A 27,557-nucleotide genomic window follows, 5' to 3' on the forward strand; every position below is an offset into this window, starting at 1 on the left:
TATACCCTTCTTGATTTTTCACAGATCATGTCAGAATATCCGATTAAAAAAAAACCTTCATTGTAAGTAAAGGAAACTCAGCACGATGCAAAAATTACTCTTTATTTTCTTCCACAAAGAAAAATGTATTCACAGATTTTTTTCAGTAACAGAACACATAATCAGGTCCACCTAAACTACAATATAAATATTTTTAAAAAGACAGTAAAAAAGAGGCACGCAAGGATACATGATTGTTCGACTAGGCAGTCTTTCACAATGCTGGTTTAAATAAACTCAGGGTCATGACGACTTGTAGTGGTTCTAATAAAAAGGTTCATGTTTGGTGATCCGCTGTATCAAACACCTGTGCACACAGACAGTGTTAAAGATTGTGTTAAAGCTCAATACATTTTCATCTCAATTTAACACCTTAATAGCTGCCAAGCATCAAGACTCTGCTTTTGTTTTAATTTGCTACACTTTACATCCGGTGATTAGTTCATATCTAGTTTCAACTAGTTGATTACGTTGATTATTAATTCAAGTTAATCGGCACAGCCATACACATGTATGGAAACGAGACAAGTTTGACAAATCTTAAATTTAAGCAGCTCAATTTCATAATAGTGGTAACAAAAATCAACATAATAAACAAAAATGTAGGTTTTAAAAAAAAGAGGACACATTGCATGTTTACATCATATTACAATGATTTTCTATTCTCCAAACAGCTTGGTGAGAAAAGAGAAGAAGACTATGATCATCCCTAAACAAAATACAAAAAGTTAAAGCCCATCCTCAAACAAATAGTTTGGCAGTGATTTTCTGGCTACATAAAAGAGTGTCTAATGTAGAACATGTTGTCAAGTTAGGTACCGAAAGCAGTTTACCAAACAGCCTTAGATGTTAGCTTTTGGAAATGATAATAATGATATCCTTATACGTCTAGAATTTCATAAACAATAACCTAAAAGTTAATTCAAAGAATAAAACATATTTAATAAACATTCACATTTCTTTCCATCTTCCTACATTGTGCACATCTGCCTCGAGAGCTGCAGCTGTCTCCAACCACTGCTCATGTTAATATTTGTTTAACAGGTCTACATATCAAAATGAACATGTTATTAATGACGAAGACTCTCTGTATTAATGACTTTTTCAACCAGTGCAGAGCTGACAACTGATATATCGTGTCAGACTTAGACATCTTGTTCTCAAAAAACAGTCATAACTCAAACAGTGCTAAGTTATAGCAAGTATTTTATCTCTTCAAATTCACTTAATTCATTAAACAAGTTTTACCTGTGACACCTAATTTGCCACTCTTAGTACAAAACAAACTAAACAGCAGTTGTACCCCAAAATCCAATACAACCACTCTGCACTCAACTTTACTGTGACAGAGTCAGAGGTGTTAGATAGAGCTTTACAGTAACCCCAGAGGCTGCAGTTTGTGTACTGGTTTTTCCTAGACTGCACTATATTGTTAGAATGTCTTCTTTTTTTAAGGATGGCATGTTGAAAAAAGTCCATGTGGCGTTGGTTCACAGTTGACTCATGTAGTGAGAGCTGTCATCTACAACCCAGTGTGCTTGAGAGTCATCTGCAGATCTCTGGAGAGGTCGTCTCGGGATAAGCTTAAAGTTAAAAACAGAAAAAGCAACTGTCATTTTAGAATCATGATAAGAGGTGAAGGTGTGTGATGACACACATGCACTTTATTCGGTTGGATGTAAATGACTCTGCTACTTATTCTCTTAATTACAGGAAGACTTAGTATATGTCTCTTTTTATACATATATCTTTGTCCTATTCTGCTGCAAGACAAACACGTCAGGACTCCAATGCTAAAATCTACCAGACCTTTTCTTGATGTAAGTATCAATCTGTCTTCATTTGTATGTGACCAATTCATAACAAATGTTATCTCAAGACACTATACAAGAAGAGCGGGTTAAATACCTTACCCTGTTATATTATTAACGAAGTAAATAACAACTTACATACAAAAGTCTTTGAATTCATATTTATCTTTAGCAGTTTGCTCGGATTGTATATAAAAAAGACAAAAGCAGTCCTGCTGCGTACATTTAACTTACTCAATGCATTGACAAATTATGAAGTGAGATGGGTCTGAATAGATTCAAGCAACAATTTTTTTTTCTCTGCTTACCTGCTCATGGTACCTCTGATTTATGTAGCCGGCTGACTCCCGAGTAGCCATGGTTTTTACTCTGACTGCTCCCTGTCTGTCAAGAGAACGGGACCTGGGGTCTTTCAGCCGACTGCGGCGGTGCCAGGACTTGAGCTGCTCGTTGACTACTTGTTGTGGGAGACCGGCAGAACGGTACTGTGGATGGTCCCATTGTGTCGGGGAGGGGGACAGTCTTATATCGGTAGGCCTCTGTGCTCTCTGTTGGGCTAAGGCAGCGTCTTTATACCGATACTCGTATCTGTTGGGAGGAGAGGGAGCTGGCTTGGTGTAATAACTCTGTGCCAAGTCCAGATCAGGAGGGTAGACCATTTCTTCATTGTAATAGGCTTTCGGAAAACTGGGACTGGATTGGTGCCTGGGATTATTGTAAAAGACAGCGCGTTGGTAGACTTGGGGTCCATAGCTGCTAACTGGGCTAGAGTGCATGACTGCAGGCTGATATTGACGGGGTGAATTGCAGGGAAAGTCCTGACACGGTGAGCTGGTGTAAGACGTAAATGAGTGTTCAGAATTGCTGTCCTCAGAGCTGGCAAGGTTCCCATAGTTCACTGCAGGGGGCATAGTCTCTGGTAAAGTTATCGTGTATTCTGTAAGTCGCCGCCTTGGACCTCTGATGCGACCACGGTCTTTTTCTAGAGGAGATTGAGGGTTGGATAACCTGTGCAAATCACAAGACATTCTGTCACATACCAAACACATTAGTATGGCTACATAGCAGACTATCTTCATTTTGAAATATATATCTCTCTTCTTTTAAAAACCCAATATGTGCAGGTAAATGATATCACTGGGAATTGCACATACAGTAGTAAGAGTGTTTTTTTTTAGGTGTGGCTACCTGAGGGAGAGCTGTCTGTGCACACGCATCTCCGGTGTTGAGGGTGTGCTGTTGGACTGGGTGCGGTTCAGCTTTAGATGGGAGAGTTGCATGGGCAGAGATGATTGTGCTAAGCAGGCCTCCAAGGGTGGCAGCAACTCAGTTTTGGTTGGAGTACTGAAAACAAACATACATATTACATTTAGTTTACAGTTTGTGCTTGCCTAGTTAGAATAACTGACATACTTAGTGCAAGGGATTTATGTAAACTCAACCTCATCTGACAAAAAGAAACAAATTATTACAGTTTTTATTGCAGCTACTGACTACTGAGCAATAAATATACCTGTGTCTAACCTTTAAGTCATAATATGACTTTGAGCATGATTAACAGCTCTGTGCTGGCTCTTTAACTGTGGGAACACAGTTGTAAATCCAGATGGCACTGTTGCACATTCATGAACATCTCTGAAATCAACTTAACTATAACACGGGGCAGAAACAGGATTTTAACTGGAAATGACTTTTCTCTAAGCTGATCTTCTTCTGATCTTTTTTCCCCAACATAACTTCAAAGCAAATGTGTTTTCATCCTGCTCCATGATCACACAACTATGAAAAAAAAGCAGCTAATGTACAAAAAAACCCATGTTTCTACAACATCTTGACAGGTAAAATAATCTTTGAAGGAGTGCACACAGATATGATTCCGTTTAGATTTGTTTTTCAGCATTCACAAAGTGACTCAAACTTAACGATCTTACACTTAAAAACAAAACTGAAAACTGGCTGAGCAGGAAAGGAGTCATGATAAATGCTCTGATACCTTGTCCTGCTGGATGAGCGTGATTTCTTGCTCTTCTGGTATGGTTGGTCAAGACTCGACTCCGTCCACGGACTATGCTGGATGGGAGGAAGGTCATACGCAGGGCTTGAGTTCAAACTTTGCATAGACTCAACGTTCGGATGGGGAGACTGGTTCGGGGTCAGCGGCACTGACTGCGGAGGTGTAGATGGAGGTATGTAGGAGCTGTCTACAAAGGAGTGTGAGGACACAGGGAGAGGCTGGGGGGGTTCCATGTCTCCTGGTCCTGTGGACTGCTGTGATGACTGGCTTGTCACTTCTAGAGAAAAATAAGTCATTTGAAAAAGTTGGTAAATTGTTTATAGACTCTCCGGGTATCATTTGAGAAGAAATATTTGATCAAGAAGACCAAGAGTACTGCATTATTCGAGACAATAGAGAACTCTGTTCTTACTGGCTCACATCTCCACATGTTTCAAAGTCAAAAGGTTGCATGACAACATTTTTCTGCTTTTAAACTGCTTTTGAATGTAGAACTCATCAATTACTAGAAGACAACACATTTTAACTTTGTGGTAATAATGTCAAGGTAACTCTTACCTTCATCTTGAACTACAGAATCAGACAGTGAGCTGTCATCAGATGTACCCAGATCTGAGAAATGGAAACAGACCAAACGCTTTGATTATTAAATAATACATTTATAAGAATCTATAAAAAGCTTTGGACTCTTTGGTTAAGATCAACTAATTTATGAAGCAAAAAAAGCAGGAAGATCGTAAAGGATTTGACATGACGCTATCACCTCTACTGTCTGGACGCCTCTTACCATGTTGTGCAATATTAAAAGCAGGAAGTGGTGATGATCGTCCGTGCTCCATTCGCAGCTGAAAAGCCATCTCTTGTAGGCGTTTGAGTTTTTTCTCCTCTCTCTTGCATTGCTGTAAGCGGCTTTTTCTGACAGCTTTACTTATGTGATGTTGATCACAGATCTTTCGTGCCGCTTCATATATCTTCATCTGAAGCGCCAATTCAGCATCCACTAAACTCAGCTCTGACTCCTGAAAAAAGAAACAGACAACAGTGTGACTTCTGAAACAATGTTTCAATTGAGCGTCTAAATCTGGAGATGCTGCTTTTACCTCTGCTCCTTGAGGGATGCTTTGCTCATCCAGTTTAAACGCAGCTCCTATACGTCTGCGGATCTGCGGAGGCTTCTCTCCTGGCAGCAGAGGGTAATCATCTGACAGCCGGCCTGTCAACTCCTACAAAATGTATTAAAAAACACACAAATCAAACCATGCACAAAGAAACATGTGAACATTCTCAAAAGTCTAATTGCTGAAGTCAGATTCTGGGTTTTGTGACACAGACTAAATAAAGATATCACAAAAAAAACAGTTTTGATGTTAAAATGAACAGCTTTGTCTGAGGCAGTATACCAATATCTTTTCCTGCACTTCTTACATGTTGAGGCAAATACGACTAAGGAATTTGTTGCATAATTTTGCTTTTGCAGATATTTCCTTTCTGAACACATTCTTTGGGTATCACTATCACTGTATCGAGTATCCATGTCAGAAAAAGACCCAAAGCATGACTGTGCACGGTTACTGGCTTCACTAAACCATCATAAGAACACTGTTACTTTGAGTCACTCCTGTCCAGCCACCTTTACAGACAGAGTGAATGTAAGTATTACCAATCAGATAACTTGTTCTTTTGACACTAAGAGCAGGGAGAGGTATTATGCCTCCTAGCAGTTCACCTGAGCGTGTCCCAACAGGAGTGCCCTGCCCAAGTGTCAACAGGAAAGAATGATCAGTCCTGGGATTTTAACCCAGGAGCACTGACGCATGAGATTCTCAGAAGTGTGTCCAGTTTTGAAATGACTGTGGGAATTTTTAGGTTTCATTTTGATTATACGCGTCACAAAAAGAAGCAGAAAAGATTAGAAATGAAGGGTTGATATTTGATAGAAGGTCTCATGCTGGATTCAAATCCAAGCTGTTACTGGAACATAAAAAACACATTGACTGACTGAACTTCTCCCAAAGCAATGATGCATATAAAAGTCAACTGCAGCAACATTACTTGATCTGATTTCACAACAATGTGGGTCTTATAGAAAAGGGAGAATATTTGTATGTTGGCCCCATGGTTATCAACACAGAGGGACAGACACCTATCCTTTCCTCTCAGTGGAGTTAGTGGGCAGAGAAAAAACAATGCAACAATAAATCCATTTTGAAGCCAATTTAAACAAACTAAAAATGCAAACATTTTGTGAAATACCTACGTCTTTTAAGCTCATCAACTTAGTAAAGTCTCCTGGTTTAGCGTACTGCATTAACCTGCGGAAAATGCGTCATCGAACATCCTGTCCTAAACTACCCCACCTACTTCATCTAACAAAAAAGCTGCTGAATCACACGCAGTATTGGGAGCATTTAGTTGCAGCTTGTCTGATTATGTAACAGTTGTTTTTAAGTTAGATTTTGTCCAAGTGTACTAAATAAGCCTTTAATGAACTTAGATTATAACAATTATGTGACTCATTTCTTTTTGATGTGATTTAATTTTAATATGCACACTCAGTGGATTTTTTTTAACTGTTGGCTTGTTGATTCCTTCTACTCACAGCTTCTCTGATGCAGAGTTTCTTCAGCTCCAGTATGCAGATCTCCAGGCTGTCTTGGAGATCTCGATGTTTGAGCTTCATGGCTCGCGTGTGCGTGGTCACATCCTTTGTGTGTGTTGTTGGGCTGTCCGAGCCTACAAAACAGAACAAAACACAGGCCTTTACGATTATGTGACTTCTACAGTTACACTTTTTTATTCAGTCCTAAACATGTGAGAACAAAGTGTGAAGTACTTAATACAACTTGACAGTGAAATACATTTCCGAAGTATTTTTCCACTACTGGAGCACATCCATTATTTTATTCAGAAAGTACATCTGCACTACATTACTTCAGATTAACTCTCATAGCCTCTATAGCAAACACAATGACTGCATTTAAAAGAACCTACCTGTTGTTGCTACCTTTGTTTTCATTACTGGCATTCAAAAATGAGTGTGAGGATCTTCATAACTATGTGAGTGTTGGACTGGCGCAGTCTGTAGCCGTGGTGACTAATGACATTAAGATTAGGCCAGTGGGAGTGGCTTCAGGCGACATGCATTGACCGCCACATACCTTCAGAGATTATTAACTGAACTCCTGCAGGTATTTACAAACAGCTGAGGTGCGACAGGAAGAAGTGTGACAGCACTATAATAGAATAAAGAATTCACCTTCCAAGAGTGACAATCCCCCCATTCATTCAGGACCTTAACTTTTCATTGTATGAAGAAGACATCACGTGGCTCAATTAGGGCGCAAAGAATGTCAGAAAGAGCAGAACGAATCAGTAGACACTGCTGAGTGAAGAGAAAACACATCTATCAGAACAACTACTATTAGCATGTAGGACGGAGGAAACAATATTTAGGACCAACATTTATTGACTTTACTTTAACAAAATCGGAACTAACATCTAAAATACAAAAAGCAAAAAATTCACTTAAGTTTCACATCCTTAATTCATTAATGATTATATCAATTAAATGTATGATTTTATCGATAACATGCCAGAAAAGAGAGAACACTTTCCATAAAATATTTAATTCAGAACCTAAGATGATGTAAATAATTGCTAATATTTATGTAGTTATAAACTTATCACTTTAAATACATTATGTATCAGCCCTTTTGTTCAATAAATATGTTAAACCATCACAAGAGCTTCATTTTTTTTTTTTAAATCCTCTCAAGAAAGAGTGATGATAAATCCACAGACTGTAAAAAAGAAGTGTAAAACCTCTTTTTTCAAAGCCAATACTGAAGGGCTTTTAAAATGCATTCTATCTACTCTCTTTTTATATAAATGCAGGTGCTGTTTAGGGTAATATAGGAGAAAAAACAGTAGAAGGCTTTATGGCACAACTTCCTGTCACAGACAAAGTGCTACAACAGACCCCTCCCAACCTGAATAAAGAAGCAGCTTGAATCTCTCATCCATATGGTCACTTCTTACTACTGCTAATAACCAAGATGGATTTTGGCAAAGATACAAAACTCTAGGCCAAAAACCAACAGTTGACATCATAATGACTGGCAAACAAGTCACGATGAAGCACATGCATTGTATGTGTGTTTGTTTTCAACTACTTCCCCAAACACATACAACATGGCAGGACTAGTTCATGTGGAGAAGTGGAAGGTTGACTGAACAATGTTGAGCTTGATACTTGGCCCTTAAACCAAAATTACATTTTTCACCAAGGGAAAAATGTAATGAATGTAAGAATCTGAATTTTAAACTATTCAGATTCTTAAAAATCAAAGAATATTTTTTTAATCAATTGTTCATAACTTCATTCCTGTAAATGTACTTTGTTTCTCATAATCAAAGTAGTTCACTGAAACTGCTCATTGTGCTTTTGAAACATTTGGGTTACCAACCCAGACCATCTGCAGTCCAGCTTGTTTTCTGGTAACTTCAAGTCTCATGATGCTGGCCATCGTGGCTGATGTAGATTTCAAAGAATCAAGATTTAAAAACTGTGAACAACAAACTTTTGATGAACTGTGTGGATTATAAATGATAGCATTGATGCATGTGCCCTCCTACAAGCTGTGATTCCTGACACTAAATGAATGGAGGAGAAGTTTTGACAAATGCTGGTATTTGGTTTGGCATTTGGAAAATGTAATTTTATTTGAGGGTGTCAAGGGAGACCGGCAAAAATAGTTTGGGAAACACTGATTCAACACAAAGACGACTGTGACTGGGACAGCTCTCCTTCTACAAGATACTAAAATGTACTACACAAAAATGCTTACCTGAATGAAGGATAATGCCGCTGTCAGTGTCACTGATCTCTCCGTTGAACTCCATGTAAATTAATCGACTTTGTGTTTCTGTTCTTTAGAGGGCAGTGTCGACTCTCACCATTTCCTGGAAAGTATAATGTAAGTGTTAGCAAAAGCATCTGTCATCTGTGGCACTCTTAAAACAGAATACATATCTAAACACCTGTTTGTAAAACAAACCCCAAACAAGGGCATTTATTTCATAAAACAAAGGTTAAACTTTCCATTTTGTCCTGTTTGTGAAAAGCTTACAAATATTTGAATACAATAAATGTTTAAGTCTGGACTCAACTGAGATGCCTTGTCAATAAGTTGTTGTAAGTTTGAGTTATTAGCCGACCAGCTGTAAATTTATGAAATCAACATAAGAATATAGTTTTGGGACATCTAACAAATGGTTTAAGTTCCAGGGCTGAATGTTGCAAATTTGGTCATATTATTAATACAGTGCAAAATTCTAAAGAATACAAAACATTGATCATTAGGAGCTTGACAAAATATTGATAATGTCATATGTTGTTGCCCTAATTAACGTGATACAATTATTAATTAATTAATTAATCATGCACTTGACCTTTTTACGGACATTTTGTATTCTTTAGTTAATCAGATATTGTGATGTATCCTGGGCCATGTATTGCGTACCGTATAGTATCTCGAGTTACCCCGCAATTCCCACCCAAGTTAAAAATATACATTTCACCAGCTCATGCTCCAAACTGAGCAGCCTTTGACACCACACTAAGGCAGTAATAATTCTCCATCTGTCGGTAAAAAAAAATCAAAACACTGGGGTGAAGCCTGAAGCTTCCATGAGTCAACTCAGGGTTTGTGAAACTTAAAAAACAACTGTTAATTCTGGATTACAAACAAGTACTTATGTTACAGCTGATGATAAGTCTAATTCCAAAACTAAATCTTAGTTGAAACAGCATTAGCAAAAGCTTTCCAAAGCCGGCCAATTACCACATCTTGTTGCTGTAGTGATTCAGGTGTGACCTACAGTAAGGTGTAGTCATAGCCTCTCACAGAATGAGTACACACACGTTGCCATGTCTGGAGTGTTTCCTGTGCCTGCCTGTTTGTTTGCCTCTGATGTCATGATCGTCATTATCGTGTTCCTTCAGATAATAGGCTCAGGCTGCAGGAGCTGAGCCCTTATTGTCAGTATGTTTATGAGCTGCCATATAGGTATATGTACATGTGTATGTGCTGGTGTCAAATAAAAACTGTGAAACTTGTTGGCTTGATTATTAACTAGGAGGTCGCAGTGATTGCACGAAGACATTGAGGGAAGTTTTTCTCAGTTGTTAGTAGAAAGCTTCCCAGCAGCCGTTGTTTGGGAACACGACTAAATGAGCTGCAGTTATCCGTAGCAACTAGCAAGAGTTGCTTGTTGTTGTTGCCAAATTTGAAGGAGTACAGGGATCAACAACAAATACCACATCACCATCCCTAACATGACACATCCTCCACACAGCTCATATGACAGTGACTGGTGCATTCACACCCCTAACTCACTGATAATTGGCTGCTGTGTTTGCAAAATTAAGGTGAAAAAAGCCTCTGTGCAGCACAGTCAAACAACAAGCTGCAGTGCTGAAAAACAAACTAAAACACAAGTTAGACAACTAGTTTTACAGCCATTAATACTAAAACGATTAAATGACCTTAATTAATTAGGCAGATATACATGATGGTCAGATGGCTAAGCTAACATATCCAACTAAGAGAAACCTTTTTCAGTAAGTCTACAAAATAAAATAAAGTGTTGATTAATCCCATCACTAATCCATTTGAATAATATCCCCATGTTGTGATAGGGAGACGACCTAAAAGAGCTTTTTTTTTTTTTAACAGACCATCAGGCAAAAACCACAACTGTTTGCAGTTGAAACAATACGAACTAGTACAGTGGCAGCAAAAGTAAATATCTCAGAGGATGGAACTAAATATGTTTGCCAGTTTTGCTTGATATTTTTCTGAACAAATATAAAAGTGGTCGCTGGTTTCAGTATTCTGTTCATTTCGGCCATGTTGATTACCTTACTGATCAAACAACCAACCTTTTTCAAGACTAAAACCCAACAACAGTGCTTCAAAACACTGCAGGAGAATTCTTTCAACCACCCTCAACAAATATTGATCAAGGCAGAGCTTTTAAGTGAAGGAATCAAAACTAGTGATGTGGTTAAAAGCGTTGTAGGTTTGGGGAGCTTCTTACAACAACAAAAAAAACATTGTTAAGGGCACTTGTTTGGGTTCAGAGATACAAAACATTCATACAAAGCCGGGCGAGGAGTTGTGCCCTCCCTTGAAGGTGCTGAGAAACTATACTGACCTTTGAAACACACTGACCGAAGACATTCAAATCACAAGCAAAACACAAAAACCATCATTCCACATTAATCCAAACACACCCAGACGAAAACCAGATTAATGAAAACAATAAAACACTGCAGGATGGAAGTCTAAATAAAATGACTTACTTCAAGAGAATTCTACAAAGTGTCAAAATCCAATGAGCCACTGAGCTCCGTCAGAAAGCGTGGCTGTGAAGAGTGTGGACAGGAATGAGAGAATCGCTCTGACAAAGTGCTGCCTGCTCAAGAGGAGTGGCCACAAACAGAGAGCTGAACACTTGAGTCAGGATCATAAAACTCTGTGTCACCGTCTGTCTGTGAAACTGTCATCATCAACAAAAGATACTGAAAATGAGGCTTCACTTCATCCTTTATCTGTTGTGATAGATAGGAGCTGCCAAACTAGACTGAGATGTATGACAAAGAGATGTGTGCAACAGGTTAAATCACCATCATCATCATTTGAGTACTAAAACGACGAGTTCTGACGAGTAGATTGTCAGAACAATTACTGGCAGCAATTTGGATTCATTTAGCATATTTTGGGCATTTTTAGGCATAGAAGACATTTGAATGGATCCAAGGTTCTCTAATATGAAGAGTTCATGATTTTTTTTAAAAAGTAAAGTGAAAATATTTTTGGACAAAACAGATCAAATTAACAGTCTCATCGAATGTGGATACTTTATTTTAGACATTTCCTCGTAAAAAAAGGGCCTGGATTTTATTGACGAAACAATTGGTTTGCCAAGATTTTTGACAGATGGATCAAAAAGAAAATACACATTAGATATTACCGGAGTCATTTATTCACACAAAGTTATTTGGTCATTCAAGCAGTCAAAGTGGCTATTTTATTGTTTGGCTTTATCAATCATTTCTGGGCTTGGGTTTGTGTGTTAAAGCTCCAGTGAGTAACTTCTGGTTTGTGTCATTTTCTGTGCCCCCTGTGAATTAAGCAGCATGTCTTAGGCCTTGCTGATGATGTCTTTTATATGGGTTAGTGGTGTTTATTTTTTAACAAAAGATGACACCCTACTGTATTTCCACAGTCAACTGTATCACTCACTGTGAATCTTTACAGATTCTTGAATCTTTCACTTCATCTGACCCCTACCCCACAGCAGCAGTTTAACTCAGCATGGTAACTTCATAGAAAGGTCTTGTTTGCTTTTGTGGGTCATATAAGAAACATTTATATATATTTTTTTACTTTGTTTCAGTAAAAAGTAAAAAACTCCTCAGAGAAGCTTTAACTTATAAATATACAAAGCTTAATTTAACACCATGCGTTCATCACACTATATATCTGCCTGATGATGACTTTCTCATGATCTCCATGGCCTCCTGTGATTACAATGAAAACAGTAAACTGAGTGAGACACTTCAGCTCCGAGAGTGCAAAGATCAAATATCTGGCCACTGCATTCCTGCTGCCATCTTCTGGTCGTTCGTCAAAAGTAAAACTGAACAAGCAATCATGCACACACTAAAGTATTAGCTTGGATTTCCTAATACCTTTCTTAACTTAATCTTGTTTCTGTCTTCTTAGAGAATACCAAAGCCAGAACTCCATTAATGCCACCAGTAAAGAAAAAATTAAAAGAAAAAAAAAGGCAAACATTCAGTGGTGGGATCGTCCACTTGATTTACAGAGACTTGGTAGCAACACCTGCTCTGTGACTGCATGACTCACATTCACTCTGAATCCCAATATTCATTTTGGCTTTCCAGGAATGTTGGTGCTCCAGCACTCTGAGAAAGAAAACGGTCCAGCAATTCCCAGACACTCAAGAATCAGATCTCAGATGACATGGCACCGAGAAAGCAGCAGCAGCTATAGTGATAAACAGGGCAGCAGATATTTGGTGAAGTAACCTCCACATTTAGGTTTCATTCCTTTAGGTTTGGCATTCAAATACTGTCAAATATATTGTCTCATATGCTGTTTAGTTGACATTAGACAAGTTAATAACATATTTGTAGGCACTCGCAGCCCACCTTAAAATACCAGCTGCTGCCAACATTAAAGTTTGACCAGTGAACCAGCCGACTGATACACTGATCAGTTTCAGCGTACATTTGAGCTAATAACTGACTCCAAATGTACAGAAAACCAAATCATGCATTTTGAAATTGTGTCATTATGCTATAGTAAAACATAAACAAGTGTTTATAGAAAAAAATCATTAAAATGACAGACAGAATCACTCAAACTGCATAAAAAATATTCAGTACAGATTCCACTTTTGCTTTAACTGATTTGGCCCTGGGGCCGGTCCTGGTTCTGATTTGTCAAGTGAACTTTTTGGCTGTATAATATGGAGTTTAAATTAGAGCCCGACCGATTAATCGGGCAGCCGATAATATCGATTGATATTAGCATTTCAAGTGTATATCGGTAAATGTGTATATCTATATCTATCTCTACAGATCTAAAAGCGATATCGGTTGATACATTGGTATCAGAGTTTTTTTCCCTCCATAATATCAATATCTGTATCGGCCCCTAAAGTCCCATATCGGCCGGGCCGTAGTTTAGACTTCAGTTCAATTCCACAACAAATGACTATATCAGCCGACACAAGTGTCATGTTTTACTTAAAGACTCGAGACATCTTTTACTTACTTCCAGCTGACAACTATCTGTGATTTTTTAGTCACATCCCTGTCATTTTGAACGGAACCATTCAGCTGGATGGACTTTAACCGGCTAGTCAGTTTAAACGAGAGGTACCTTGAGGTGCAGCTCCCAAAGTCACATCGAAAGTAGTTTTCAAAGTAAAAATGATGCTGTATTGTGTATTCTGATTTTTTTTTTTAAATCTCATTGTATAACATCATGAAGTGAATGTGACCTCCATGGATATTTCAATCCCTAATAAACAACGAATACTCCAAGAATGCTAAGAACAAGATAGCAGCAGCTCGGTTCACTGACCCTCTTGACGTCCTGTGTTTTCTGAAGAGCTTGAGAAACAATTTATTTTTCTTTAACTGCCTAATTCAGTGACTGATTATTTGGAATTGTTGACTCTTGGAGGGAAACCTAGTGTGGTGTAATATATAACAAGCAGCTTGGTATTGAGTCAATTGTAAAGTGATTGTGGGCGATTTAGTTTGTAGTGCTTTAGTAATTCTTAATTCTGACTGGTGTTTCTGATATTTTTCACTGAAACCATGACGTAAAAACCAGGATACGCTAGATAATAGAAACTGCTCTCAATAAAATGCAACAGAATTTAAACAGCACTTTAAACTAAACAGCTACACAATTGTTATAGACCTGAATTAACACATCTCAGTCACATGGCTCACAACAACTGAACACACTGATGTTCATCATGAAAACAGGATTTATTGCAGGACTGGTAAATTAGGTTTAGCTACCTGTAGCTGATAAACTGAGTGTTGGTGACCAGAGGTGTGTCACTTCCAGTTCCCCTATGTTAAAAGAATAACAAAGCAAAGTAAAGAAAGAAGCATACCAATCATTTTGATAACTTAAATCAGATAGAAGGAAAGTGCAGTCATGCCGATGAACTGCACTCTCTTCTGGGGAAACAGTTAAGAGGTTAAACAAACACCGATAGCGACAGTATATTAGCAGCTTCAACTACAGTGCAGATAAATGCTTGATGTAAAGAGGACGGAAACAACTGCCCACAAAACATATCTGCAACAGACACAAACACTCTTCCAGTATCTAAGAAGACAGTTGGTGGATGTCATGGATAGTTTTTATAAACCAGCGGTCCCAAAGGGACAGAGAGACAGCTTTGTGTAGGCGACACAGCAGCTGGTTAAACAAATTCTTTAAATATTCTCGAGTCTCTTATGCTGTACGGCTAGACTACTGCTGCCGCCTTGTGAAGAGACATCAGCTGCCAGGGGATCACCCATTTCCCCCTAAATTTGTGGCAGCTGAGTTCTTCCACCAGGTCCAATCATATCATGTAGCTTGAATGATGCTTAACTCAAGCTGGTGTCATAAATAGGGGCAATAAAATTCCACTAATGTGTTACAAATACTAAAAGGCAAACAAAGCAAGTCTTGGGGCGCTGAGTTCCCTCCTATGTGCCTGCAGTCAAGCAGTTTTAAGCATCGTTTTGCCTTAAAGCTGCGATTAGGTCAACTGAGGATGATAAAAGAAAAACATAGGCTACTGGTTTTATTTTATGTGGATCACCTAATTAGAAGTGTGTGCGCACCACAATACAAATCAAGCCTTCACCCACCCATGTCATATCACTGGGACACATTTAAAGCTTGTCTTGTGATGCCATTGAGTTTATGTTTTTTAAGGTTGTAAATGAAATCATATTCACATTTTTCAGATGTAACATACATCCTTTCAAGATTGTCTATTACTCCAAAATGTACGCTGAATTATTTTCCCTTCAGGAAGTCTCTACTAGAATGTCAAATTAAAGTTTGTGTGTTTGAATACATTTTGGCTGCAGGGCATTTTTTGTAATTACTGTCCTGCTGGCATGTCAGGGGGGGTTTCAGGGGTTAAGCTGCTTCTGTCCTTTTGCCCTCTGGGTCAATGGTGAGGAATGTGTAGACTGCAGAAATATTTCAATGCACGGAAATCACAAACTAACTGATGGTACTATTGCACTGCAGAAAACAGTAAGAGATACAGTTGAAAAAAAGTGTTGTGAATAAGATGAAATAGGATGTTGCAAGCTCATAACTTCACATATATGTGTAGTTTATGATACACCTTTCAACGTTGGTTCTCTTTTGCAATCCAGTAACATTGTCTATGAAAAAGCAAGGGACTTTGCATGAAGCACAGAAAAACTTTAAAAGATGGGATATGAGTCAGACTTTAGCGTCCTAGTAGCAAAACAAATTAAAACAAAAGTAGTCAGTAGTTTACCTCTGCATCAAAGTGAGAACTACACAAGGAATCTACAAAAAGTGGCTCAAGATTCAAGTCAAATAACGTCAAAATTAACTGTTGGAAAACGCATATCTACTAAATAATACATATTTTATTAGTATTTTTGAATGCATTGCATGAAACCCTCTCAGCTTTGCAGAGCTGCTGTTGGGCCTCAGCAGTGAAGAGTTTCACAAACTAAAAAAAAAACTCTTTCCAGTTGAATGCTTTCCCCAAACCTTAAACGATGCGCTCCCAAACCCAAAGGAAAAACTACTTTAGTAGCACTAAAACAAACCCATTCTTTACATGCACACACAGTAAGTCCAACAAAACTTGTATACAAATGCTTAAAAACTAACCTTACTCGCTAGTTAGCCAGTTAGCATCGTGCCTCATCTGCATCCATACAATCTGTTTTCCAGTGGCTCACCGCAGCCTCCCAGATCCGAGCTGAAAGTTTGTCCTTACTTAAGTTGACGAGCTGACGAAAACAAAACAAAGTCCATAAGTCACGTCTATGTGGTCCAGAGGAGTGTAAAATCACAGCACATCAAAATAAGGAACAACTCCCCAAATGTTGTATTTTTTTACAGAGGGTGTATTTTCAGCCCAGTAAAAGTAAAGCAATTCAGTGTTGCGTTCACGTGCGGTCGATAACATGAGGAAACTAACAAACATCGAGTCTTTACCATGGTAACCGCGTTTCCGACACGTGGCGTATACGTTAAGTGAGGTAGTCAGAGTCGATAACACCAAGCTACTATTGTTCAGTTTATCTCATTTAGAGATATAAACGAGGAATTATCGATGGCTAAGATCGGTCTTGCATGTCTACCCTGTCACGGCTGCCGCATGTGTTTTACTTGATTGCTAAAATGGAATAACTACCAGTGTGCAGCGTAATCATCTGGCGTGCTTCTTACCATTATTTTTCATCTTGTAAAACTTAAAATGGCTCTAAATTATTTCCGTGGTATATTTAGGTATATCGCAATAGGTACAGAAGTAGCGAATACGAGGTGCTTGTGAACGCCGCACAGATCACCCACCTTTCCGCTGCTGTGTGACTACCATAGACTGTGATTTACGGTGACTACGCTGGGTGGGCGGTTTACGGGCCTTGATCTCCGGTCATTTAACCCAACCCAGTCCAATATTTAACCACTTTGTTTTATTCCTTGCCCTCGCCAAAATTGTTTGTGTTTTTACAATCAGACATGACAACATTTCTTGAAACGTCCCTGGTGTCTGGGTTATGTTCAGGTTGTTTCACCCACTAGGCGGCAGCAGTGCGCTGCGTGAGATCTTTACATCCTTCAAACCACGTGACGTGATCTTCTCCCATTCGCACTAACTTTTAAAACTTGCCGATTTCTCTCTTGAGGTGACCAAAGACTTGTTTTTCAATGACTGACAGGTTAATTGGGTAGCCCTGGCAACAGATAAATAAACGTAATGTTAAATAAATGAAATTATTAATCATTTAAATGATATCCATCCTGATTAGAATAAAACAACAATAACCTAATAGGCCAAATGAGGTTATGTTCTGTGCTCAATGGTATGCTCTCCGTATTGTTTTAGAATATGTATCTGGTGATATTAAATTGATTGTTTTTGAAAAGGTACGACGCATTAACTCAGAAGATCAGAATTTTTAATACATTTGCAATGATGAGCTGAAATATACAAAAAACACATTGGTGTTTAGCCTCCTTATTTCAAAATGTGGCTGTTAGAACTTTATATATATATTATATATATATTTATACATATTTTAAACTTTCCTCTAATTAACATTTTCTCATCTACTTCTTTAGGTGAAACATATCCTAGTATTCATCACTTAACCAACTTACTTTTTTCTTTGATTGAAAAGTCCCCTTTTGAAAAAAAGATCTCCACATCAGTCTCAATGTTGTGTGTGTGTGTGTGTGTGTGTTTGTGGGTGTTTGTGTGTGGGGTATGCATATTGTATTATAATCCTGCGCAAGGGTAAATGAGACAATGCAACTTTTAGGGGGGATAAATGTCATTTGTTTGACATCTTATGGAAGGTATATGTAAATGTTTGCTCACAGGACAACAAGAAATAACATACGCTTTTTATTGCCTTTGAAAAAATCAAATGAACCTTATGTAGACTTCAGTCTCTAAGGAACAAGGAAACCACAGCATATCACCTGATTTGAGAGTTGCAGCGTGAGCAGTACTTCTGTGTTAACGTTTTGAATCTGTGATGTTGAATCTGGTAAACAGTGATGTTAACATTGACTACACCACATTTGCTCTTCTACCTTGTCTTTGAAGATAGTGTAGTTGTGATCCAAGCTATTTTGACTGAAGCAACAATCATGCTTATGTCATAAATATGCTTAAATGTGTATGGGTTCCCTTTATTTGCTTAAGAGTTTTAAACAATTCAACCAGTCAGCCTAGATCAACAGCACTTTTATTAATACATCAAGAATACAAGGCTGATACAGTTTAACATAAAGACTTGAATTTCTTCTTAGAAAAACATGCATTGTCAACATTTGCAAACACCTATTGTCCTATACATTACAGTCACATCAACACTGAAGAACATAAGTGACAGAGGACACTGAAGAGTTAACTTCTGAACTATAAGCCGAACATTTTGCAATCAAACACTAATGTCAATGTCATACTGTACATATTTCTGTGGAAACACTATTTCATTTGATCAATTCTCAAAAATGAGCAGCTTTTGTCCGTTGCTGTAATGGCAGCTTCTGTGGTTTGAACCCAGGCTTGACCATGACTCAGTGTCTTTGAGCAATTTACTGAAGCTCAACCTGCAGCAGGCATCACACTGCCCCTAACATCAGTATGTTTTACTATGAAGAAGCATGTGAACTGAAGGTTTCTCACATGGGACTACATGACTACATGAGAGAACTGAAAAACAAGTGGGCACACATGAACATTTGAAGTTTCACATAACACGTGAGAATGACTTTGACTTGACAGAAGATGGTAAAGGTGTGGGTCAAAAGTCACATGGGCGTTGTGTATAAAAACATCAACTGGCAAACTTGGTTTGGTGCAGATTAAAAAACAACAGCAACTAAACGTTTGACTGTATAAATGGTAAAAAGCCTTATCCTGTCCACTTATTAGATGTACTGTATGTGTACCATAAGAGAGCAGACATATCCAGTTAACTCCTTAAGAAATACTCAGATGTCATGTAACTGTATAATTCTGTATTATCACATTTTTGAAGTAAACCAATTAACTTTGGATAGCTAATGCAGATTTAAAAATATATATTGTAACACTATCACACAAACACTTGTTATTGCTTATTCTGTAAATCATTGCTCTAAAACTCACATTTACATTTTAAACACAATACTTACAGATCAACACTGAGCAGCTATACATTAGGAAACTTTATGAATTTTTGCAAGACCCTCTACTGTAATATTTGACATTTCAAAAACAACACCTGACAGTAAAAAATGAACATGTTTTTTAAGCCCAGGAATGTCAGTGTTAAGAAGTCACAGTAAAACAAGCCCAATATTGCTGCTATTGAACATTTGTACAATTCAAAAATAAAAAATACAATACATGGTGATGGTGCCGTAGCAGATCAGAATGATCAACACGGGAAATACAAAGGTGAGTAAAGCCATCATAAGACTCATGCTCAGGAAAATGTTCTCATCTACTTCTTTAGGTGAAACATATCCTAGTATTCATTACTTAACCAACTTCCTTTTTTCTTTGATTGAAAAGTCCCCTTTTGAAAAAGATCATCACATCAGTCTCAATGTTTACTTTTTGCAGTCAGTAAACTAATCTGGCACAAAAATTAACATCTTTTATGACTTTCTAAATGTAGGGTGCAACGTTATGTGTGTGTGTGTGTGTGTGTGTGTGTGTGTGTGTGTGTGTGTGTGTGTGTGTTTGTGGGTGTTTGTGTGTGGGGTATGCATATTGTATTATAATCCTGCGCAAGGGTAAACGAGACAATGCAACTTTTAGGGGGGATAAATGTCATTTGTTTGACATGTTATGGAAGGTCTATGTAAATGTTTGCTCACAGGACAACAAGAAATAACAATTAGCTTTTTATTGCCTTTGAAAAAATCAAATGAACCTTATGTATACTTCAGGAAACCACAGCATATCACCTGATTTGAGAGTTGCAGCGTGAGCAGTACTTCTGTGTTAACGTTTTGAATCTGTGATGTTGAATCTGGTAAACAGTGATGTTAACATTGACTACACCACATTTGCTCTTCTACCTTGTCTTTGAAGATAGTGTAGTTGTGATCCAAGCTATTTTGACTGAAGCAACAATCATGCTTATGTCATAAATATGCTTAAATGTGTATGGGTTCCCTTTATTTGCTTAAGAGTTTAAAACAATTCAACCAGTCAGCCTAGATCAACAGCACTTTTATTAATACATCAAGAATACAAGGCTGATACAGTTTAACATAAAGACTTGAATTTCTTCTTAGAAAAACATGCACTGTCAACATTTGCAAACACCTATTGTCCTATACATTACCGTCACATCAACACTGAAGAACATAAGTGACAGAGGACACTGAAGAGTTAACTTCTGAACTATAAGCTGAACATTTTGCAATCAAACACTAATGTCAATGTCATACTGTACATATTTCTGTGGAAACACTATTTCATTTGATCTATTCTCTAAAACGAGCAGCTTTTGTCCGTTGCTGTAATGGCAGCTTCTGTGGTTTGAACCCAGGCTTGACCATGACTCAGTGTCTTTGAGCAATTTACTGAAGCTCAACCTGCAGCAGGCATCACACTGCCCCTAACATCAGTATGTTTTACTATGAAGAAGCATGTGAACTGAAGGTTTCTCACATGGGACTACATGACAGCGTAAACTACAACACAAAAAAAGGCAAGATTATGGCAAACTTTGCATGAATATGAAAATGTAACAAATAAAAATGTAATTTTCTAAAGTGATCTAATTTGTAAACCTTAAGGTAAAAAAGGAAACTCATTCATGCATATCTGGAATATATTGATTTCACCTTCTTTTTTACCTGTAATGTTAACTTATATGAGTTGGAATAAAGTTAAAATACGAAGAACATCTTATCTCTGCTTATTGCGCATGCAAGATGTTTACAGACGTGGAAATGCTGTTCACTTACACCTGTTTATTTTACACGTGAAACCAAAAAACAACTCACTGTTTGTAAAAAATGTGGACTGGTGACGATTGTGCAGTGTGTCTCTGAAATGACTGTTTGGAAACTCCTTACCCCCTGACACTGGCACTCTGACCTACTTTTCAACTTTGAATCCACCCAATTCTTAACACAGAGAGAACTGAAAAACAAGTGGGCACACATGAACATTTGAACTTTCACATAACACATGAGAATGACTTTGACTTGACAGAAGATGGTAAAGGTGTGGGTCAGACAAAAGTCACATGGGCGTTGTGTATAAAAACATCAACTGGCAAACCTGGTTTGGTGCAGATTAAAAAACAACAGCAACTAAACGTTTGACTGTATAAATGGTAAAAAGCCTTATCCTGTCCACTTATTAGATGTACTGTATGTGTGCCATAAGAGAGCAGACATATCCAGTTAACTCCTTAAGAAATACTCAGATGTCATGTAACTGTATAATTCTGTATTATCACATTTTTGAAGTAAACCAATTAACTTTGGATAGCTAATGCAGATTTAAAAATATATATTGTAACACTATCACACAAACACTTGTTATTGCTTATTCTGTAAATCATTGCTCTAAAACTCACATTTACATTTTAAACACAATACTTACAGATCAACACTGAGCAGCTATACATTAGGAAACTTTATGAATTTTTGCAAGACCCTCTACTGTAATATTTGACATTTCAAAAACAACACCTGACAGTAAAAAATGAACATGTTTTTTAAGCCCAGGAATGTCAGTGTTAAGAAGTCACAGTAAAACAAGCCCAATATTGCTGCTATTGAACATTTGTACAATTCAAAAATAAAAAATACAATACATGGTGATGGTGCCGTAGCAGATCAGAATGATCAACACGGGAAATACAAAGGTGAGTAAAGCCATCATAAGACTCATGCTCAGGAAAATGTTCTCATCTACTTCTTTAGGTGAAACATATCCTAGTATTCATTACTTAACCAACTTCCTTTTTTCTTTGATTGAAAAGTCCCCTTTTGAAAAAGATCATCACATCAGTCTCAATGTTTACTTTTTGCAGTCAGTAAACTAATCTGGCACAAAAATTAACATCTTTTATGACTTTCTAAATGTAGGGTGCAACGTTATGTGTGTGTGTGTGTGTGTGTGTGTGTGTGTGTGTGTGTGTGTGTGTGTGTGTGTGTGTGTGTGTGTGTGTGTTTGTGTGTGGGGTATGCATATTGTATTATAATCCTGCGCAAGGGTAAATGAGACAATGCAACTTTTAGGGGGGATAAATGTCATTTGTTTGACATGTTATGGAAGGTATATGTAAATGTTTGCTCACAGGACAACAAGAAATAACATACGCTTTTTATTGCCTTTGAAAAAATCAAATGGACCTTATGTAGACTTCAGGAAACCACAGCCTATCATCTGATTTGAGAGATGCAGCGTGAGCAGTACTTCTGTGTTAACGTTTTGAATCTTACAGGGTAAACAGTGATGTTGACATTGACTACACCACATTTGCTCTTCTACCTTGTCTTTGAAGATAGTGTAGTTGTGATCCAAGCTATTTTGACTGAAGCAACAATCATGCTTATGTCATAAATATGCTTAAATGTGTATAGATTCCCTTTATTTGCTTAAGAGTTTAAAACAATTCAACCAGTCAGCCTAGATCAACAGCACTTTTATTAATACATCAAGAATACAAGGCTGATACAGTTTAACATAAAAACTTGAATTTCTTCTTAGAAAAACATGCACTGTCAACATTTGCAAACACCTATTGTCCTATACATTACAGTCACATCAACACTGAAGAACATAAGTGACAGAGGACACTGAAGAGTTAACTTCTGAACTATAAGCTGAACATTTTGCAATCAAACACTAATGTCAATGTCATACTGTACATATTTCTGTGGAAACACTATTTCATTTGATCAATTCTCAAAAATGAGCAGCTTTTGTCCATTGCTGTAATGGCAGCTTCTGTGGTTTGAACCCAGGCTTGACCATGACTCAGTGTCTTTGAGCAATTTACTGAAGCTCAACCTGCAGCAGGCATCACACTGCCCCTAACATCAGTATGTTTTACTATGAAGAAGCATGTGAACTGAAAGTTTCTCACATGGGACTACATGACTACATGAGAGAACTGAAAAACAAGTGGGCACACATGAACATTTGAACTTTCACATAACACGTGAGAATGACTTTGACTTGACAGAAGATGGTAAAGGTGTGGGTCAAAAGTCACATGGGCGTTGTGTATAAAAACATCAACTGGCAAACTTGGTTTGGTGCAGATTAAAAAACAACAGCAACTAAACATTTGACTGTATAAATGGTAAAAAGCCTTATCCTGTCCACTTATTAGATGTACTGTATGTGTACCATAAGAGAGCAGACATATCCAGTTAACTCCTTAAGAAATACTCAGATGTCATGTAACTGTATAATTCTGTATTATCACATTTTTGAAGTAAACCAATTAACTTTGGATAGCTAATGCAGATTTAAAAATATATATTGTAACACTATCACACAAACACTTGTTATTGCTTATTCTGTAAATCATTGCTCTAAAACTCACATTTACATTTTAAACACAATACTTACAGATCAACACTGAGCAGCTATACATTAGGAAACTTTATGAATTTTTGCAAGACAATCTACTGTAATATTTGACATTTCAAAAACAACACCTGACAGTAAAAAATGAACATGTTTTTTTAAGCCCAGGAATGTCAGTGTTAAGAAGTCACAGTAAAACAAGTCCAACATTGCTGCTGTTTAACATTTGTACAATTCAAATTTGAAATTTTTAAAAACCTGACTGAAATGAGAAAAATGCTTAAACATTTTTTTTTTTTTTATTTTTTTTTTTAACATTTTTATACTTGAAATACAATTTTATCAAAGCAATACACACATTCTCTGAAACATAATTAATGTAACAAACATTTTCTAAAAACAACATAATAGAATATTTTGAAAGGGAAAAAAAATGCAACTTTTCAGGTGTATCGATTATTTTGTAAAATGGTATTTACACCAGTAAAATTATTCTCTGTCACTTGATTTATCCTGGACAACTGTGAAGGTTTTTCTTATAAACAAAACATTAGATCATTCTCAGTTACATTGTCATTACAACAATCTAATCTTCAATTTTAAACATATAGAGAATTGTGTAGGAAGTCTTTTAAGGTGAACAGGAAATGTTGTCACATTGTTTTAATTGGTAGAATCCCAACAGAATACGCCTATACACACTTGTTCTCACCAAAATACTATTGATAGAACTATCAAGTAAGTGGTTTATCATGATTTTACTTCATGGAAACAAATCTTATTATGACATCTTCAAGCAGAAGAACCCCCTTTGAGATGTTAACCCACGGTTGGGAACAATAACAGAACAATAACTTCACCCACTTCATATTTAAATATAAGATTTGAGTCTCACTCGGATATCTGAATCTGAGATCTCCCTCCAGTTGTTCCAAAGCTCTCAGTAGTGCCAGAATTGACAAATGAAGCGGAGGAGTTGAAGCTCTGCAGAGGCTTTCCTCTGCAGGTGTTGAACAGGATCTCAGCCTGTCTTCTGAAGTGATGGTCCAGGAAAAAATAGATGGCTGGATTGATGCAGCTGTTGAGGAAGGCCATGCAGCACGAGACCTGGAGTCCGTTTCTTTGCCATGTCTGTGAATCACAACTGAGTTCAGCATTTGAAAGCTGTGAGATAATGATAATGACTTTAAAGAAGTTGAAAGGGAGCCAAGACACCATAAAGGCCACGATGATGGCGAGGACCATCTTTAGGGAGTGTCTGCGGCGGGCTTTGGCTCGATGATTGGCAGTAGCAAAGTGCTTGTTGAGGTGCATGATGATGGTGCCGTAGCAGATCAGAATGATCAACACGGGAAATACAAAGGTGAGTAAAGCCATCATAAGACTTATGCTCAGGAAAAAGTATGAGCTGTTGTCTTCCACACATGAAGGACCATCACTGAGGTCCTGCACGCTTCTGTAGACCCATGATGGGATGCCAAGCACCAGTGAGCTCACCCAGACTGTAGCACAGGTGGCCCGAATGCAACTGCTGCTCCTCAGGGACCTGGAATCTATCAGTTTCACCACAGCCAGGTAGCGGTCAAAACTCATGCAGGTGAGAAAGAGGATGTTAGAGAAGCGGTTCACGGCGATGATATAGCTGCTCAGTTTGCACAGCAGCTTCCCAATTGCTCCAAAATTCCAGTAACCATTCTGACTGGCAGAGACAGCCCATAGGGGCAGCGTGAGGACGAAGACCAGATCAGCCAGGGCCAGGTTGACAACAAACGTGTCCACCAGACGCCCTCCTCTCTGACTTTTTCTGCCCACAACGGAGATCACAAAGAGGTTGCCAAAAAAGCCTGTGAAAAATATGAGGCAATAGAGCACAGGCAGAAAGATGTTGGCGCCATGGAGGGGAGAGCCTGGACAGTCCAAGGTGACACTGTAAGGAAATGATCCATTGTCTGTAAAGTTCTCATTGTAAAAGTAGTCATATTGTGTATAATCAGTGTAGGCATCCATGCTGATAGATCACAGAAAGGCTCTGCAGTGCTGTTGGTGGTTAGGCAGGGTGGTTAAGAACTTGATGTTACACATGAAACCACAGAAAAATAGGTCCTTCTTCTGCCCTCTGTTTCTCACTCTGCAGCACCACTGTCTTTCTTGGTCTCTTGTTGTCCTTTCAGGTCTGATTTAAGTCAGGCAGAGACACAAAATGTATTTCTTCATCGGTTTGACATTATTTAATGATTTTAAAGGTTAATTATCAATAGAAAACATTATTGGCACAGCAGGCTGTATAAGATGGAGTCAAGACAAACTTTTGCACTGTTTGAAAACATTTACAGATAAGCAGTTAAGAGGCACTCAGGTATCCGAAATCATTAAAAGAACATGGTAAGAAAAACAAGAAGATGTTGTTATGTAGAATGGCAAATATAGTAAGCTGTATTGAATTCTAAGTTTAAATGCAATCATTTGTTCTCTACTCTAATATGGCACAATAAAAGCTAGAATTTATTGTTACTGTTTTAAAGAAATGTACTCTTTGGTGGCATGTGATACTAACAAAAGCAGTTATTAATGTCTGATCCTAAGAAATGATAATGATTCATAATGGATTCGTTGATTACATTACATTTTTGTATTATTCATCTGATTTAATCTAAATATGTATTATTAAAGGTACTTAATACATGTATTAACTATATGTTTAGTAGAATGTAACTCATCTATAAGTTATATCTCTTCTGAATTGTGGTTAAAGCAGAAAGTTATATCAATGGAAATAATCAAGTGAAGTAAGTCTCTAAAGACTCTTCAACTAGTCCAAAATGCTGCAGCTCATGTACTGACAAAGAAAAGGGATCACATTATTCCTGTACTGCTCTGAACTGGCTCCCTTTAAAATTTAGAATAGAATTTCAAATCCTTCTTCTCACTTACAAAGCTCTTAATGATCAGGCACCATGTTATCTTAAAGAGCTTATAGTGCCGTATTACCCTTGGTGAGTATCACGCTCCTAGAATGCAGGCCTGCTCGTGGTACAGTCTCTAAACGTACTATGGGAGGTAGACCCTTCAGGTATCAAGCCCCTCTCTTTTTGAATCATCTACCTGTCATGTTCCAGGAGGCAGACACACTCTGTACTTTTAAGAATAGATTTAAAACATTCTGTTTTTATAAACCTTATCGTTAAGGCTGGCGCAGGTATAGACCAGCTCCTAGTTATGCTGCTATAGGCCTAGACTACTGGCACCTTGAGCTCCTATCTCTCCCTCTCTCTCTTTCTCTCTCTCTCATTCACATCATATTACTGCATGTCACTTGTAGGTTTATGGTGTATGTCACCCCACTCTTTCCTCACCACATTTACTGTGACTATATCTTTCCTATCAAATAAACACACACACAACTAAAAAAGAAAGAACATTTAAAGACTAAACTATGTCACCTATTCTTTTAAAAGGACAGGTTTGAGAAAGATAGATACATATTTGCTCACAGAAATTGTCACAATAAACAGTTAAAAAAGGAGACAGATTCTTACCTTGAATAGGGTGTAAACGTGTATTGTATCAGTATGACCAGTAGGGGGCAGATACGATTCACTTGAGTTTTACATGTAGCGACTTCTTGCCTGAAATCATGCTAACTGAGGCTCTGGAGCAAATCTCACTTATCTCGATCTGCAAAAGAAAGCAGATAGTAAATAAATCACTTTGGCCCATATGGTATTTTTTCTAGGCTGCGTAAACATACCTAAATGAAAATGACAGATATGACAAAGGAGACACCAGACAGAGTG

At 37.7% G+C, this 27,557-nt stretch overlaps 2 protein-coding genes across 7 annotated transcripts; both read right to left on the minus strand.

Moving 5' to 3' along the window:
* Nucleotides 1-88: 88 nt before the first annotated feature.
* Nucleotides 89-16,627, minus strand: inavab (innate immunity activator b). Of its 6 annotated transcripts, XM_065954892.1 has the most exons (11): nucleotides 16,359-16,627; nucleotides 14,495-14,548; nucleotides 8,712-8,826; nucleotides 6,464-6,597; nucleotides 4,965-5,087; nucleotides 4,652-4,883; nucleotides 4,423-4,476; nucleotides 3,844-4,141; nucleotides 3,039-3,194; nucleotides 2,159-2,858; nucleotides 89-1,622 (listed from the first exon to the last, which is right to left on the minus strand). In XM_065954892.1, the coding sequence occupies exons 3-11, from the start codon at nucleotides 8,764-8,766 to the stop codon at nucleotides 1,530-1,532; spliced, it is 1,845 nt and encodes a 614-aa protein (XP_065810964.1). In that variant the 5' UTR covers nucleotides 8,767-8,826; nucleotides 14,495-14,548; nucleotides 16,359-16,627; the 3' UTR covers nucleotides 89-1,529. The 6 variants fall into 6 exon arrangements, with proteins under 6 accessions (XP_065810964.1, XP_065810965.1, XP_065810963.1 ...); XM_065954893.1 differs by lacking the exon at nucleotides 14,495-14,548 and having other exon boundaries at nucleotides 16,364-16,627; XM_065954891.1 differs by lacking the exon at nucleotides 14,495-14,548.
* A 6,275-nt stretch (nucleotides 16,628-22,902) lies between these two features.
* Nucleotides 22,903-25,925, minus strand: gpr25 (G protein-coupled receptor 25). Its single transcript, XM_020642335.3, has one exon. The coding sequence runs from the start codon at nucleotides 25,768-25,770 to the stop codon at nucleotides 24,655-24,657; it is 1,116 nt and encodes a 371-aa protein (XP_020497991.1). The 5' UTR covers nucleotides 25,771-25,925; the 3' UTR covers nucleotides 22,903-24,654.
* Nucleotides 25,926-27,557: the final 1,632 nt, after the last annotated feature.

This window comes from Labrus bergylta, chromosome 5 (genome assembly GCF_963930695.1).
Source record: "Labrus bergylta chromosome 5, fLabBer1.1, whole genome shotgun sequence".
Taxonomy (NCBI): Eukaryota; Metazoa; Chordata; class Actinopteri; order Labriformes; family Labridae; genus Labrus; species Labrus bergylta.

What these genes read in the sequence shown, in the direction of transcription:
- inavab (XM_065954893.1), bottom strand. Translation starts at nt 8,766, where the DNA reads ATGGAGTTCAACGGAGAGATCAGTGACACTGACAGCGGCATTATCCTT. An exon ending in GCATCCCTCAAGGAGCAGAG is followed by an intron (nt 4,884 to 4,964) that starts GTAAAAGCAGCA and finishes TTCTTTTTTCAG; the next exon opens with GAGTCAGAGCTGAGTTTAGT. An exon ending in TTCTGTAGTTCAAGATGAAG is followed by an intron (nt 4,142 to 4,422) that starts GTAAGAGTTACC and finishes ATTTTTCTCTAG; the next exon opens with AAGTGACAAGCCAGTCATCA.
- gpr25 (XM_020642335.3), bottom strand. Translation starts at nt 25,770, where the DNA reads ATGGATGCCTACACTGATTATACACAATATGACTACTTTTACAATGAG.